The 17,915-nt window shown below is 39.8% G+C and overlaps 1 protein-coding gene across 1 annotated transcript in view; it reads left to right on the top strand.

The window, feature by feature from the left end:
* LOC145513656 (uncharacterized) overlaps positions 1-17,915 on the top strand; it is a 117,614-nt gene that overhangs the window by 97,960 nt on the left and 1,739 nt on the right. The window contains exons 3-5 of the mRNA XM_081510595.1: positions 6,578-6,661; positions 13,714-13,801; positions 17,679-17,730. Coding sequence (XP_081366721.1) covers positions 6,578-6,661; positions 13,714-13,801; positions 17,679-17,701 — 195 coding nt within the window. The 3' untranslated portion in view covers positions 17,702-17,730. The remainder of the gene's footprint in view (positions 1-6,577; positions 6,662-13,713; positions 13,802-17,678; positions 17,731-17,915) is intronic.

The following is a 17,915-nucleotide window of genomic DNA, read 5'->3' as shown; positions in this document are numbered from 1 at the left end:
TCTTGGGGCAAGATGGCCAGGTCTTTCTGCCAATGACTCCCTCAGGCACCAGCTATGAGTTCCCTGAGAAGAGCAGGACCTTAGACCAAATGACTCTCTGAAACTGAAGTAGACACCAACTGCTAGTGTTAGTTGCTCAGTCGTGTCCGACTCTTTGCGAAGCCATGTACTATAGCCTGCCAGGCTCCTCTGTCCGTGGGATTTCCCAGGCAAGAATACTGGAGTGGGTTGCCATTCCCTACAGAAGTAGGCACCAAAGGAACTGACTATACTGCTCACAACTGAGTGGCGATTCCTTCCTTGGAGGTGAGTCTAGGCAGCCCATCCCCATATTTACCAATACTGATCCACTGCATTATTCAGGTCCACTTCTTCATGTATGTTTTGGGAACAGATCTTGTAGGATTCTGATAGGTTCTCTCATGAGGAAACTTAGAAGAGGGAGCCTGGAGTCTGTAAATGACATCTGTCCTTCCTTCCTTCACTATCTATGCTATGTCCTTTCATCTTTGACTATTGTTTCTCTTGAACCTGGTGACTTATCTATCAGTTCAGTTCAGTCGCTCAGTCGTGTCCGACTCTTTGCGACCCCATGAACCGAGGCATGCTAGGCCTCCCTGTCCATCACCAACTCCTGGAGTCCACACAAACCCATGTCCATTGAGTCGGTGATGCCATCCAACCATCTCATCTTCTGTCATCCTATGGCATGACCCAAATTCTCATCCCTGATGACACTGAATTCCTTGTCAGCATGCCTAGGTAACTATACCTGATGAATTACAGAAACAATGTGGCGGGGTAATTACCAATCCCTCCAGTGGATCACATGGCCATCACTATGTAACAGGAGGATTATCTCTTCCTAATGATCAGGATTAATTGTCTTTGCCACCTTGGCTACATCTTACCTATTGGTCCATGAACTCAAGAAGCCCAAAGATCCCACATGGCAGTCATACTTTTTATTCAATGGGACTTTGACAAACATGCTCTGTGTGAAGACCAGAACCTTTAATTCATGAGAATGAAAAGCATAAATTTTCTCAATGACTCATTGAAAGTAACTCTAAATGGAACCATAACTAACAACTTCTTGGTTCTTGTACCCATCTATTTTACCTATTAAGGACATAGTATATAAAGATGCATCATAAAATGCCTATACTTTTTGCTAGAGAATGACTCCCCATCCTCCTGAGTATTGCCTCTGAGCTGGTGCTTCAGAGGTGCCTTCATTGGATGCTCAATCAATCTGGCATCTTCCAAGTGGTAAAGACTTCATGCCTTTCACAGAGCATCTCTGGTAACCAAGGAATGTGAAGGTATAAACTGGGAATCATGATTTTTGACAAATATGGAAACCCTCCGTCTGAGGCACTTCAAAATAAATCTATTATTACTCAATAATAAATTAGAGGCTTCATTGGTGGCTCAGATGGTAAAGCGTCTGCCTGCAATGTGGGATACCTGGGTTCGATCCCTGGGCCTGGAAGATCCTCTGGAGAAGGAAATGGCAACCCACTCCAGTACCCTTGCCTGGAAAATCCCATGGATGGAGGAGTCTAGTATGCTACAGTCCATGGGATCACAAAGAGTCGGACACGACTTTGCAACTTCACTTTTTCCTTTTTGTAAGCCTTGTCTTATCATCATGAGCTTTGGCCATCCAGCAAGCCTCGTGATGCTCTAAATGAGGCCCTTTTCATGGCTCTTTGTTCATATCCTTCCCCTGGAATGCCTCCTCCCACTTTTCTTCCTGGTAGATTGCACTCATCTCTTAAACCTCAGTTTGACTTGCTCTCTTTGCTTCCCCAAATCCCAGGTAGTCACATCTTTCTTATCTACTTATATTTCCTTCAACTAAAACCCTTTGGCGATTCTCCATCTATCCTCTTTTTATCTATTGGGTTAGCCATAATGTTCATTTGACTTTTCCATAGGATGTTATTCCCAGACAAGGGATCAAACCCCTTCCCCCTGCCATGAGAGCATGGAGTCCTAGTCACTGCACTGCCAGGCGAGTCCCTCTGTCTCTTATTTTTGTTCATCAAGCTACTCTAACCTACTTGAGGGAAAAACTTCATTCTTTCTTGAAATGTCTAATGTAGTGCTAAGCTCTACAGCTCAAGTTTTCTTGGTTTTTGAAACTCACATTTGTTTAGAATCTTTCAGAAATTTTATTCATTTTTATAAATATTTATGTTCATAGTCAGAGAAGGCAATGGCACCCCACTCCAGTACTCTTGCCTGGAAAATCCCATGGATGGAGGAGCCTGGTAGGCTACAGTCCATGGGGTCGCTAAGAGTCGGACATGACTGAGCGACTTCACTTTCACTTTTCCCTTTCATGCACTGGAGAAGGAAATGGCGACCCACTCCAGTATTCTTGCCTGGAGAATCCTAGGGACGGCGGAGCCTGGTGAGCTGCAGTCCATGGGGTCGCACAGAGTTGGACACGACTGAAGCGACTTAGCAGCAACAGCAGCATGTTCATAGTTAGCTTTTGTTACAGTTAATTTTATGTGATGTTGCCTTTTTACTATGTGATTTCTTAAAAGAATATAAACAGCATTTTTCAAGAGAAAAGAACACAGGGAAAAATTAAGACTCTATGTTGGGCTAATTCATTAGACTATCAGCTGTGAAATTTTGCATTCACAGAAGAAAAAAGGAAAGTGATCTTGCAAGCTTGGTTCCATCACCACCAGTTTATCATTCTCTGTAAATCAAAATGTATCACATGGTGCTGACTCCTCCTAGAAATTCCCAGAAGCTTGGTAGCAAAAATGCTACTGGGAAGATGTGAAATCCACAGTGGAAGCTAGAAAGACACCCCAGCTCCAAATGTCAGAAATGAATCTGGGTCACAATAAATTTAAATAATACAGTTTTAATTTTGACTATTATTGCAAATATCTTGTAAATGATCCTTGTTTTATATGCACCTTTTTTAAAATTCATTTGTTTGATATGTTTTTCAGCATGCTAGTAGAATGATCAAATGACACTTGAAAAAAATAAGTATCATGATAGTGTAACAGTGAACTAAAGTGTGGAGAACAGGAGAGAGCCCCAAGAGAAGAGGCTGTTATTAACATAATGATCGAGGCTGAAGTTAATATGACCTGAGCCGGAATAGAAGCACCAGAGAGATGATCGTAAGACATTTACAAGACCAGGTGATTTGTGGTCACGGAAGGTGAAAGCCTCCTGGTTTTCAAGCTTTGGAAACTGCAATAATGACAGCAGATTCCTGGAAACCAGAGAGAAGAGAAAAAGGAGGAGTTGCTGGGTGAAATAGAAAGTCATTGCTTTGCATTAACCCAGAAGTGATAGGTTAACTGTAAGTATATACATTTAAATTACTTGTCAAAATTTCCATAATATATTCCAAATGGTCACACTGCCATATGCTTATTCATCCAACAGACATTTGGTAAATTTTATCTCTGTATTTTGGTATCTTTGACAGGACACAGTGCATTTTTGTTAAATGATAATTGGACCAGAACACAATACAATCAATATTCTAATAGAGTATTGTTCAAAATGAGCACTGGTTCAATTTGGGTCAATTAATGATTTATCCATTTCAACAACAGAAATTTCCCTGAGATTAAGACATTATGTCCAGAAGAGTCTTCTATGTAAAACCAAAGGCTACCATAGTGATAACATATCAGCCACTTATATGTAATGGTGACTTTGCTAATAAAAATGAGGGAGACTAGTAACAGTCTGGTAAGCAAATCAACATCTTTAGTTTCTACACAGTTTAACATTAACTGGTCTGCATAAAGACAAGTTTTCAACTGTGATGGATAAATATTGAAAAGGAAAAGATGAAGTTTGCTAAGTTTGGTCCTCAGTGTGGGAAAAAAACTACCTAGAATAGCATGGCCACAGATCAATGATGTGCTGAGAGTGGATAGTTAATGTGAGGATTTGCTAAGCTTTCATTCATCTCCTGCTCTCTTGAAACCAAAACCATCAGGTTTTATTTTTCAGTTTCCATTTTGAAAGACCACAGTTTTCTCAGAAGAAAAGGACAGAAAATCACTGCTTCAGTAAACAGTGGACTCAGTGTAGGTTGTCCAACTGTCTTGGTTTGCTGAAGACTTGAAGGGATTCCGGGGATCTGGGACTTTCATTTAATTTTTTAATTGGAAGACAATTGCTTCACAATGTTATATTGGTTTCTGCTGTACAACAACGTGAATCAATTATAAGTATCATATCCCATCCCTTTTGAGCCTCCCTCCCACCATTGCCTATTATTAAAGAAATGCAAGTCAAAACTACAATGAGGTATCACCTCACACCAGTCAGATGCCATCATCAAAAAACCTAGAAACAATGAACACTGGAGAGGTTGTGGAGAAAAGGGAACCCCTTGCATTGTTGGTGGGAATGTAAATTGATACAGCCACTATGGAGAACAGTGTGCGTGTGTGTTAAGATGCTTCAGTCGTGCCCGACTATGTGACTCTGTGGATCATAGCCCACCAGGCTTCTCTGTCCATGGGATTCTCCAGGTAAGAATACTGGAGTGGGTTGCCATGGCCTCCTCCAGGGGATCTTCCAGACCCAGGGATCAAACTCACGTCTTTTATGTCTCCTGCATTGGCTGGTGGGTTCTTTACCACTAGCACCACCTGGAAGCCTGAAGAACAGTAGAGAGATTCTTTAAGAAACTAGGAACAAAACTACCATATGACCCAGTAAACTCACTCTTGGGTATATACCCTGAGAAAACTGCAATTCAAAAAGACACATGTATACACACAACTTTTGTTTTTAAACTAGGATAGTCTTGATTAAAGTGGGAAGAGTGGGGCACCCTACAGCCTCCGAGTATGTTTTGGGAGCTATATATGTGGTCTTGGCTGCTAAAGAATATGAGCTTCTTGTTGTGAAATATTCCTTCTGCTTCCTGATGGTCTTTGGGATTGACATTGGGACCAGGTTTTCAAACAGTCATGGTGAGCTTAGATGGGACATATATGAGCAAGAATTTGTTCCTCTTAAGTTCTGTCATTAGAAATGTGTTTTCTGAGTCAAGTGATTTGGGATGTGTTTCCATAAGCCAGTTTACTTGTGCACTAAATATTTGTGCTTTGCTACCTGGTTTTACATGGTTTCAACTCCTTATGAGAAACACATGCATTGACAAGTACAGATGAAAGAGCTGTAACTTTTCTGTAGTAAGTAGCAAAAACCCAATTCTGGGTGGCTAGGAGAAAAGGCAATTTCTTTGGCAGGTTACTAGTTCACTTCACTTATCTAAACAGTAGGAAAGGTAGTCTCAGGGATAGCTGGAATTCAATCCTCTCATGGTTTTCCGTCTCTCACCACTGCTTCTCGTAGCAAATCTACTTTATTCTTTGCCCTTCGGACTAGGTTACGTGACATACAGGAAATACCAAGACCTCCTACATTTCTTGCCCTGGCACTTTGTACCAGAGAGAGAGAGAGAGTTGCACATTTCTGATCTCAATTTTTAAAAAAATTCCCAGAGAAATGTTCTGATTAGCAGAGTCTGTAACAGGCGCATAGCCTTGTACAAGTCACCAGTGTTCACGACCTGTAGAGTTGTGTAAACCGTGTAAGCTGCATGGCTGGAGTTCCTAAAAAGTGACACAGTGAAAGAAGGGGACAAGTAGGAAAAAATGTCTACTCTAGATTTCAGAATGGTCAGCCTGACAAAAGGTTGCCTCCACATAGCTTAGAGTGTGTTTTGCAAAGTACTGCCCGCAGACCAGCAACATCAGGATCACTGAAGAACAGGTCAGGCACAAAATCCATGGCCTCACTCTAAATTGGAAATTCTGGGGGTGGGACCCAGCAGTGTGTTTTAGCAAGCCCTTCAGGTGATTCTGATGCACACCAAATTTTATAAACCATTACCTCAAAAAATAAAAGAGCCACATTTGAGTACTTGAAAACATTTGTAAGAGGTATTGGAGGACCTGAAATAAAGATCAAAGAGACCTCACTTATTCCACAAACCTCTCTCCTGTCCAGCCCTCTTGTCAGAAGAGAGTTTGCTTTAAAAATTCCTATCTGGGATTGGTAGTGTAGCATCTCATTCTTGTTCACTGAGTGACACAGCAGGCCCTAAATTAACAATGATGTACAAGAAACAAATTGTCTTATTTAATGGGTTTCTGGATAACTAAGAGTTAAATGACAACAGCAGAAGGAAGGGAGAAAAAGGAACCCAAGCAAACTACCTATTAGATTTTCAACAAGGTCCAAACAAAAGTGTTTGATTATATTTGCTCACTTCCTTTAATGTCTCAGCAAAGCAAAATGAACCTAAGTGAACCTGCTTTGCATTAGCAGGAGCTGTTGGTCTTCTTATCATATTATTCCAAGTGTTACTAATTGTTTTGCAGGAAAGAAGAAACGTTTGCTTAAAAGATTGTTTTTAATAAATCAGTTTTTTTTTTTCTTCCGCTCTCAGTCTCTCTCCATCTGTGTGTATCTCTCTCTCTGCCTCTTGCTTTTTTCTTTTCAATCAAAGTCAAGTACAAAACCAATACAAAATTTTTTAATGTCCTATTTAACATAGGCTAAGCTGGAACAAGCTATCTGGAAGCAAAGTTGCTCAAGTGTCCTTGCTCTTGGAACCTTCATGGAACAATTACTATTTTCTGTGAGTAACTACTTGTTTTGACCATTTAAAATTTTAGACTGAAATTTAATGCCAGTTTTCTTTGCAAAGAACTTGAGAGACTTGCTTAGTTTCTCTCACAGTTTTTCATAAATGTTGTTTTCATTCTAAGATACTATGATATTTGAAGTTTTCCTATCATCTGTATTGTAGAATTGAGATCAGACCGCCTGACTGAAATTCTGCCACTTTCTAACTGTGGTATTAGGCAAGTTATTCATCTTTAACTCTGATTCTCCTTGTAATTAAGCCAAAAATATAAAACCACCCACTTTATAAGATTACTGTGACAATTAAATGAGCTCACGCATTCACATCTTTAACCCAGCAGTGCCTGGCATGTGGTAAGGTCCCCAGTACATGCTAGTGATTATTAATTGTTCCTTTTGTGAGATGTTGTTTCACTTTCTCTTGATCTTTCATAATAAGTGCAGCCAAAAACTTGGCCAATTTCATTTGCAGCTTGTTAAAAAAGAAATGCATATCTAGGAATGAGACAAGGAGTTAAAGGCTTCTCCTATAGTAGTTTACCAGTTTATATATTAATAAATTACATTTAGTAAATATACAGAAGTTATATAAGTCTAAGAATGAATAAATATATCTTGGTCCAAAAACAAGAATTATTTAAACGCTGCTAAGAACCACCTATAACAGACATCATAATGTCTCATGCACTAGATTTAGTGTCATCGGTTAAATGGCAATAGCAGTGGTCCATCATAAGAGTATACATTTTTATTGTTGTTGTTGAAAGAACTAAGTGAAAGGGTCTTTGTATAACATGCCAACTGATTTTTTTTTTTTTTTTTTTGCTGAAAAAGATGATAAAAAATGAGTTCCTCATGGTGATTTAAAACAGGTCTATGTCATGTTGCAACTAGGTTCTTTGTAAGGTTGAGATTACATAACCCTGTCCACAAGGTGTCTTGGTAGCAGAAATCCTGGGTCTTAGAAATATGAAATTAAAAGACGCTTGATCCTTGGAAGAAAAGCTGTGACAAACATAGCATATTGGAAAGCAGAAGCATCACTTGGCTGACTACTTTGGCCACCTGATGCGAAGAACTGACTCATTAAAAACGACCCTGATGCTGGGCAAGATTGAAGGCAGGAGGAGAAGGGGATGACAGAGGATGAGATGGTTGGATGGCATCACCAACTCAATGGGCATAAGTTTGACCAAACTCCAGGAGATGGTGAAGGACAGGGAAGCCTGGAGTGCTGCAGTCCATGGGGTCTCAGAGTTGGACACGACTTCATGACTGAATAACAACAAAGAAACAGAGGAAGGAATATGTAGGTCTTATCTGTCCAAGTTCTTATTAGAAAAATTTGGTACAGAGCCATTTTAGTTGCTCAAACTGGGTGGAAGTAGAAGTCAATCAAATATAGCAGCTGTCTTATTGCTATACAATGATACTGCATAAAAGTTCAGCTAAGCAGGATACAAAACCCAGTTCCAGTTACTGCACTGGGAATTTCAGGTAGACTGAATGTAATTTCTTTCTTTGGAGTTAGGCCAAGGTATCTGGGTTGTGAGTATCTTGTTTTGGGTAATTTGTGCCGTGGGACCATTAATGACTAAATGTGCTTGGTGTCTAAATTCTTGATATTTCACAGAAGCCAGAAAAAAACTTGAGTAGATTGTCCTATTCATCACTCTGATTCCAAACAGAGCAGGATGTACCTCAGAGTGATTTTTGTAGATGTTGATATAATCTGCGGAACTTTTGAGATGTTTAGATGGTGAGCATTAGCAGATACAGTCATTAATATTCACTATTTGTCCTTCTATGTTCAAAGGGACTTGTAGCAACTTACAGATTCAAACAGTGCAAAATAAAATATTTGAGGATGAAAGAGAATGGAAAAGACGGATGTTTTCAGGCATCAGAGTTCAGTAGATTATACCATTTTGGAAAGGAATTTGGTTTTTGCTTTGTGTCTGTAAAACCAAAGATGAATATACACCAAAATGTGATTTCCTCTTATTTATCATTTGCTGGACTGAGCACATAATAAGTGCTAACAATGTTGAAAAAATGAATGAACAGAGAAATCTGCAGTGACTTTTTATAGAAATCAAACAGAAACCCACTGAGTAGTCCTGTATATTAAGACCAAAGCAGACTATTTGGACAGTAACCTTTAGGCATGGTTCTACACAAGAGATTAAATTACTCAAATAAGCCAGTATCCTTTAGCTTTTCTTTCTTTCCACATTTCCAAACTTCAGATATATCTAGACATGCCTTAAAAATCTAGAAATTGAGTCAACATAAATATTTAATTCAACAGATTTCTTAGAGTTGACATTGTTCTAAAGATAAGTAAAACCCAGCTTTTGCTCTGAAGGAGAAATGATCCAGAAAGGCAATTTGCAAATGTACCTCACCCCTGAAAAACAAAAACAAGCAAAAAATCCCAACAAAACCTGATATTCAAGGAGCAATGTTAAAAATGTCACAAAAAAGTATAAAGTGTTTTGGGGTGGAATATGATGGTTTAAAGAAGGAAGAGCTCATCTAGTGATTGGGGAGATTAGGAACGATGAACCTTGAGGGACAGGTTGGGTTTCTAACGTAGGAGATAGGAGGCAGGCTGTCATTCCAGGCAGAAATCACAATCAAAATGACCCAGCATGTTCTGGTATTAAAGAAAGGTAGAGTTTGTTTGAATTATTGGATGCTTACATGTAGGAGGAAAGCATTATTGTATGAGTTATTGAGACTATAGTTTGGGTGGTCTTAAATGTCAGGACAAGTGCACGGGACCCCCAGCCACGAAGCGGGAGCATTCTATATACTTTCTGAAAGTGACAAGGGCAGCTGCGTAGAAGAACTTGGAACTAAATGGCTTTGAGTTTTTCAGATGATAAGACATATGGGCCCAGATTTGGGTACTTTTAGTGGGAGTATCCCAGAAAACTTTTGTTCAGTTTTTTAAACCAATAGATGTAATTTTATGAGGAATAAGTTCAAAGCACTGTGCTTGAATATATAAAGTGAAAGTGAAGTGAAATTGAAGTCGCTCAGTCATGTCTGACTCTTTGCAACCCCACGGACTGTAGCTTACCAGGCTCCTCTGTCCATGGGATTTTCCAGGCAAGAGTACTGGAGTGGGTTGCCATTTCCTCCTCCAGAGGATCTCAGAATTGCTATAAAATCATAATTGAGAAAATACAAAATAGTCAAAAAAGAAATCAGATTGCGTACATAGAAAGAGCTACAAGTTTACAGAGATAGCTGATTAGAGATAAGTTGTCTCAAACCAATAGAACCTTACATTTCATTCCCTCTGACCAACTACTGAGATCTCTTTCTTTCAAAAGCATATTATCAGCATTCCTTATACATAACAACTCAATTATAAGTGAACAGCACAGAATATTGAGCAATATTTTTATAACAATTTGACATAATCATCTTGTGACTTAAAGTGCCAAAAGAAATCTGCTCTCTAATGGACATGTTTTGATATTATTTGGAATAGTGAATCTGATTTTTAGGTTTGACTTTCATTGTTGTTAATAAAGAAATAGATCTACCTTGACAATTCCCATAAAGGGGGAGTTGTTTATTGTTTCTGTCTTTTTAGATAGTGGAAGATGATCTTCTTGGTAACTTTTTCTCAAACCCTTGTAGTTACTAAAATTATTTTGTTTAAGCTAAAAAAGTAATTCTTATGGTGCCTTGTTTTCCTTTGGTGTTCATTTTGACCTGTCTGCCTTATGCTGTTTTTATGAGTTGTGTTTTACTCTTGTGATATCTAGTATGAGTTAAAATTTTAAAGTCAATAAGTAGCATGAGTAATACAAGAGCGATCAATTTCATGACCAGAAATCCATGAGAAAACTAGATAGGCACTTTAGTTTAAGGGCCCATAATGGGTATCTTTTTCTTTCTTTTTTTTAACCAATTCAAAGAAAAATTTTTGACAAAATAAAAGTAAGGAGTACTGAAAAATTAAATCCATGTTTTTTAAGCTTCTTCACTCAGGGCTGTGTTTGATGTTATAAAAGTGGAAGCTCTATAGTAAACAATAAAATAGAAAAGGAAAAGAAAGATTAGAGGAGCCAAACAAGTACCTTAAAAATATATATATATACCTGAGGCCAAAAACACCATACGTGCTCTCCCTCTCTGTAAATAAAAGGTGGATAACAAAGTGCTGTATTTTAAAAGCGCTGTTTTCTATAGCAACTGAAGCTTTACAAAGTAAATTTTTGTGTTTTTACCAGTGCCAGAAAAAAATGTTAACTTTGGTTGGGATACATTTAATAAGAACAATGCAGTATCATAGGTTAGTTGTAAGTTATTTCATATAAGAAAATGATAAATGCCATAATTGAATTCTGACCATCTTTCAGGCACTTTTTCTGCTAAAGCCTTTATGGGTATAATTTCATTTTGCCTTTACCATCATTTTGTTGTTCTTGTTCAGTCACTCAGTTGTGTCTGACTCTTTGTGACACCATGGATTGCAGCACACCAGGTATGCCTGTCCTTCACTCTCTCCCAGAGTCTGCTCAAACTCATGTCCATTGAGTCGGTGATGCTATCCAACCACCTCATCCTCTGTCATCCCCTCCTCCTCTAGTCCTCAATCTTTCCCAGCATCACGGTCTTTTCCAATGAGTGGGCTCTTCACATCAGGTAGCCAAAGTATTGGAGCTTCAGCTTCAGCATCAGTCCTTCCAATGAATATTCAGGGTTGATTTCTTTTAGGATGGACTGGTTGATCTCCTTGCTGTCCAAGAGTCTTCTCCAGCACCACAGTTCAAAAGCTTCCATTCCTCAGTGCTCAGCCTTCTTTATGGTCCAACTCTCACATCCATATATGACTACTGGAAAAAACGTAGCTTTGACTACACAGACCTTTGTCAGCAAAGTAATATCTCTGCTTTTTAATATGCTGTCTAGGTTTGTCATAGTTTTCATTCCAAAGAGCAAGCATCTTTCAATTTTATGGCCATAGTCACCATCTGCAGTGATTCTGGAGCCCAAGAAAAGAAAGTCTGTCACCGTTTCCATTGTTTCCCCATCTATTTGCCATGAAGTGATGGGACTGGATGTCGTGTTCTCTGTTTTGAATGTTGAGTTTTAAGCCAGCTTTTTCACTTGTCTCTTTCACTCTCACCAAGAGGCTCTTTAGTTCCTCTTCACTTTCTGCCATCATCTCATTATTTCAGCCCCACCATCATCTTAAGAAGTGTTATCTAAATTACTTAAGTAAAGTTGAACTGTTCATTTGGTTTTTGAAATTTAAAAACATCTCATTAAATACTTTTATAAAAATAGCATCATTTGTACTTCTCACGTTCAACACATTTAAATGCCTCTGTAAAGAGACAGCATGGTTCTTACATGTTATTTCATCAGACAATGCTATATCAGAAGCTAGTTAGATGTTGCTTCATGTAAGAAAATTATGGACACAATAACTGAACTCACCACAACTGAACTCTTACCATCTTTCATGTGCTAAAGACATTATGGGATTTCTATCATCTTCATCATCATCTTGGGAAGTATAATCATTCTGATTTTACTGATGAGGAAATTCAAGCCCAAGAGGTTTAATTCTAAAGATCATTTACTCAGACCCATTTGTAGAAATTGTGGGACCTGGGTGAGGGCATAAATAAAGGACTTCATGACATAGGGCAACATATTTAATAGTAATAACTCAAACTATCACAGTGGTAAATAAATATATCCCATTTTTCTATTTTGACACATGTACTTTCATAAAAACAAAATTGAAAAATAGATGTAAATCTATATTTTTGATATTACTCAGTTCAGTTCAATTCAGTCATTGAGTCGTGACCAACTTTGCGACCCCATGGGCCCCAGGGAAGCATGCCAGGCTTCCCTGTCCATCACCAACTCCCGGAGCTTACTCAAACTCAAGTCCTTTGAGGCAGTGATGCCATCCAACATTTTGTTGAGAAAACATTAAAAGTGATTAAATTTAACAATTACTGTATGTTTTCAGATATTCTATCTCTGGAGTAAAAATGTATGAATGAGTAATAACATAGAAAATAAGAAATTATTATGATGGATATTCCTTAAAATGTATTTTTCTTGACTTGAGCACAATAATTATACTTTTATAAGCAAATTTTTGAAACATTTGTATTCTACCAGTGTAATAATCTAAAGGATTAAAAAATAAAGCAAAATTGTATTGTAAGTGTGCAACATTTGCATGCATTTTGCCCAAATTCAAATATTATCTACCCAATATAGTTTATCAAAACTGCAAATTAAAATAAATGTAAAGGATCAAACTATTGTGTTTCAAATTTAAATTTATTTTCTTCTAAAATATTTTAAATTATTAAATTTAGAGAGCCTAATATAAGCATATTTAAAGAATATTAAAATAATTTTCATAAAGATGGAATGCTTACTTTGGTCTTTGAAATTTAATAAAATCTCACAAAATATTTTATAAAAACAAAACCAATCCCACTTTGAGTATTTAATAGCCATTTAAACACCAACATAAAGAGATGGCATTACATTGTCCCATGCTACATCTCATGGGCTTCCCTGGTGGCTCAGATGGTAAAGAATCTACCTGATGATGCAGGAGACATAGGAGGCACCAGGTTCGATTCCTGGATCAGGAAGATCCCCTGGAGAAGAAAATGGCCACCCACTCCAGTGTTCTTGCCTGGGAAATTCCATGGACAGAGGAGCCTGGAGGGCTACAGTCCATGGGGTCACAGAGAGTCGGACATCACTGCATAACAGCATAGCACATGTTAGATCTCAGCATACCCACATATATGTACAAATTGAATGTAACATGATGTTTAATGTTGCAAAATGTTCCTTAGTCACCAATACAACTGTTGCAGAAACAGCTCTAATTAGTGGATGCCTTTGGAGCCATTTGTTTCAGTACAACTTGGAAATGACACTTCATTAAGTAAGAATGTATTGCATTTATGCTATCTGAGAGGAAGTTTTGACAAGTTAATTAATTTGTCTTTTATCTAAACGCCTCTGCTGCAGCTCCAATCATCCCTGTGCTCCGAAGCAGTGTTCTTCTTTGATGTCCCCAGCAGCACCACCCACAAGCCTTCGTGGTATTCCAGTGGAGGTGACTTTCCTTCTGAAGAGATATGGGGAAGCATTTCTCTGGGTCCTGAATTGTGTTAATAGTGAGAATGGATGTTGACAATCATGTGTCAGTGTTGAATGCAGGATCCTAAAGTAGTAGATGTAGTTTGGAAGTTTTGGATCTGCAAACCCCATAATCCACAGAGCCCAGGGTGGGTGTCCTCTTTTCTGGGTTCAGGAGGCATCATGGCACAACTGGATGATGGAGCAACTGACAATCCAATGAGGACTCGTCTGATTCAAGAACCTAACTCTTCATCATGAACAGTTAGTCGCTCAGTTGTGTCTGACTCTTTGTGACCCCATGGACTCTACCCGCCAGGGTCCTCTGTTCCTGGGATTCTCCAGGCAAGAATATTGGAGTAGGAGAGCCATTTCCTTTTCTAGGGGATCTTCCTGCCCCAGGGATCAAACCCTGGTCTCATGCACTGCAGACAGATTCTTTATCATCAGAGCCAGCATCATGCTGAGCTCAGTTAGCCTCCTGTGTTAGGTACTCAGCCGTTTTGTACCTACCTTAGAGAGAGTTGAGAAGGAGAACAAATGTTTAGCTTCTGTTGTAAGTGATAAGAAAATAGGGGTGTCAGAACACTCTTTAACCTTTTCTGAAATCTTTCAACAAAAATGAAGGATGAACACAAACAGATAAAGTGTATTTCTACAAAGCTTTCTCAGCTTCCTTTTACTCTGAGTCTATTAAAAATGAATAAATAAATAATAAAAAGCAAAAAAGATTTCCTCCTCTAAGACTGTAATGTAGCCAAGAAGTGACTTCAAAAACTGGATTCTCACTTCCTTAAGTAAAAGCAGTCCTGGAGCTGACTGGAGAAAACAGTGTGGAAGTGGTTTCTGTCGTCTGGGGGACCCTCGTCATCACTCTCCCCAAACAAAAAACAGTCTTCCATGTCGCTGCCTTGTGCTTTTGTGTGATGCACAAATCTCCCAAGAAAAATAAGAGCATAAAAAGCCCTTCAGGCGCTAAGGAGGCTGGACGTTGGTTTCAAGTGCCAGTGAAGGAGCTTTCTTCTACAGTGGATGTGAGAGTTGGACTGTGAAGAAAGCTGAATGCTGAAGAATTGATGCTTTTGAACTGTGGTGTTGGAGAAGACTCTTGAGAGTCCCTTGGACTGCAAGGAGATCCAACCAGCCCATCCTAAAGGAGATCAGTCCTGGGTGTTCATTGGAAGGACTGATGTTGAAGCTGAAACTCCAATACTTTGGCCACTTGATGCGAAGAGCTGACTCATTGGAAAAGACCCTGATGCTGGGAAAGATTGAGGGCAGGAGGAGAAGGGGACGACAGAGGATGAGATGGTTGGATGGCATCACCGACTCGATGGACATGGGTTTGGGTGGACTCAGGGAGTTGGTGATGGACAGGGAGGTCTGGCGTGCTGCAGTTCATGTGGTTGCAAAGAGTCAGACACAACTGAGCGACTGAACTGAACTGAACTGATAGTGGCCAAATTCTCAGAAGGAAAAAAAAAATGCGACTGAGGATGTCAGTAATAGAGATAAAATTCCTTTTATTTCCTCATCTTCCCTATCTATCTACATAGCCCTGTGAGTGTTTCTGAAGCAGACATATTTTCCTGGTGATATAATGTATGTGTGTGTGCTTATTCTCTCTGTCATGTCCAACTCTTTGTGACCCCACAGACTGTAGCCCACCAGGCTCCTCTGTCCATGGGATTCTCCAGGCGAGGATACTGGATGGGTTGCCTGTTCCTTCTCCAGGGGATCTTCCCAACCCAGGGATCAAACCCGGGTCTTCTGTATCTCCTGCACTGCACGTGGATTTTTTAACCACTGAACCGTTGGGGAAGCCCGATATAATACATGCTGCTGCTACTGCTGCTAAGTCGCTTCAGTCGTGTCTGACTCTGTGCGACCCCATAGACGGCAGCCCACCGGGCTCCTCCGTCCCTGGGATTCTCCAGGCAAGAATACTGGAGTGGATTGCCATTTCCTTCTCCAGTGCATGAAAGGGAAAAGTGAAAGTGAAGTCACTCAGTCGTGTCCGACTGTTAGCGACCCCATGGACTGTAGCCTACCAGGCTCCTCCGTCCATGGGGTTTTCCAGGCAAGAGTACTGGAATGGGATGCCATTGCCTTCTCCAGATATAATACATACCATGACACAATTGTAATAGGTTCTTTTTTCAGGATGAATGAAGGGTGACCACTGATTCCATGGCGTCCCCTCAGATTTTCTTCTTTCTCAGATATCTCAAGAGTGCTTTTGTTTTCACTGGATTCTTTATTGTAAGTACATAATCAGAATCTAGCAAAGGAATCACGAGAACATTCACGAAACTTACAAACATTCATCTGTGGCTCTTTCTGCACCCCTGACAACTTCTCATTTTATTGAGGTGATGTCTTAAAAAAATAATATTGCTCCACTGCAAGGCTCCCTACCTTTGCTGTGATTCTCCAGTTTCCATACAATTTGTGTAAATTCTTTCGTGGGCAGTTTGCCACGCTATTTATGTACCTGTGTATTCCTGAGGAGTGCAGAAGTATTGCCTCCACATTCCACAGCAGTGAGTGAGTTCATGGAATATTTGAGCAGAAAGCAACTTTTCATGTCATCTAGGCTGTCATGTAACAGAACAAGGGCTGGAGACTAAAGAGTCTAAGTGCCTTTCTGGACTACATGCTGAGCTGGGGATCACTGATGGAACAAAAAATGTCACATCTAAGACCTGAAGAAGTGAACTGAAAGCTGGAAACTCTTAGTGGCCTTTTAGAGCTTCTCTCTTACTTCAGGCTACTCTTTTCCTCCCTATTCCAAGTACCAAAGCCCTCCACGTTATTCTCCTAATTACATGGAATCCCCAAGAGACCGTCTCCCCACCTTTTCTAGGCATCCCCTTTGCATTAAGACTATTCTCCCATGCTCTTTCCTATATGCCTATCAAAACATAACCATGCACTATTCCATACCTGCCCAGACCTCAGCTACCTCTGAGGACCACTCAGGCAAACATATTTATGACAAGTAAATGAACACAGCGTGCTTGGTCGCTCAGTCGTGTCTGACACTTTGCAACCCTTTGGATTGTAGCCCACCAGGCTCCTCTCTCCATGGGATTTTTCAGGCAAGAATATTGGAATGAGTTGCCATTTTCTTGCTCCAGGGGATCTTTCCGACCCAGGGATCGAACCCACGTCTCCTGTATCTCCGTCATTGCATGTGGATTCTTTACCCGCTGAGCCATCTGGGAAGCCAACATGAACACTAATAACGGAATGAAAGTCTCCAAAAATCCTGTAAATTATCTGCACTTAATTAAAAGACTAGTGAAAATCCTTAGCATAATAAGAACAAATTGCACTTAGTAAGAATATTGACAATAGGGATAAAGATACAAAACTATAACCCTACCAACATGTATTTTTGCATTTAAACATAACTGTTCATTAAATGGAGAAGGCAATGCCACCCCACTCCAGTACTCTTGCCTGGAAAATCCCATGGACGGAGGAGCCTGGTAAGCGACAGTCCATGTGGTCACTAAGAGTCGGACACGACTGAGCGACTTCACTTTCACTTTTCCCTTTCATGCATTGGAGAAGGAAATGGCAACCCACTCCAGTATTCTTGCCTGGAGAATCCTAGGGACGGCGGAGCCTGGTGGGCTTCCGTCTATGGGGTCGCACAGAGTCAGACACGACTGAAGCAACTTAGCAGCAGCAGCAGCAGTTCATTAAATTATATATAGTTGATTGGAGGACAGGGATTCAATCATTCTTGGTAAATGCTTTTTGTTTAACTAATAAAGAACACTGTGTAGGTAATGCTGCTCAAACACAGGTAGACCCAACTATCATTTCAATTTATGATTCCACAGCCAAGGAAAATCAGTCAAGGTGAGAATCTTCTGAGCAAGCTGTTTCAACGAGGTGAGTTGCTGTCTGGTTAGCTCCACGCTACAATGGGCACCCCTGGCTTGGAAAGAATGAACCAGATACGATAAGGTCATGACAGGTGTCGACTTATAAATATTTGCAACGTTAACTTTGAGAGTTATGCTTTATTTGGTGGGAATTTTTAGGACTTCAAGCCCAGGAGACAGCATCTCAAGTAA

This window comes from Giraffa tippelskirchi, chromosome 7, assembly GCF_054371585.1.
Source record: "Giraffa tippelskirchi isolate mGirTip1 chromosome 7, T2T-mGirTip1v1.2.pri, whole genome shotgun sequence".
NCBI lineage: Eukaryota > Metazoa > Chordata > Mammalia > Artiodactyla > Giraffidae > Giraffa > Giraffa tippelskirchi.
Note: the sequence above shows the minus strand (reverse complement) of the source record. Positions and strands in the feature narration are given on the sequence as shown.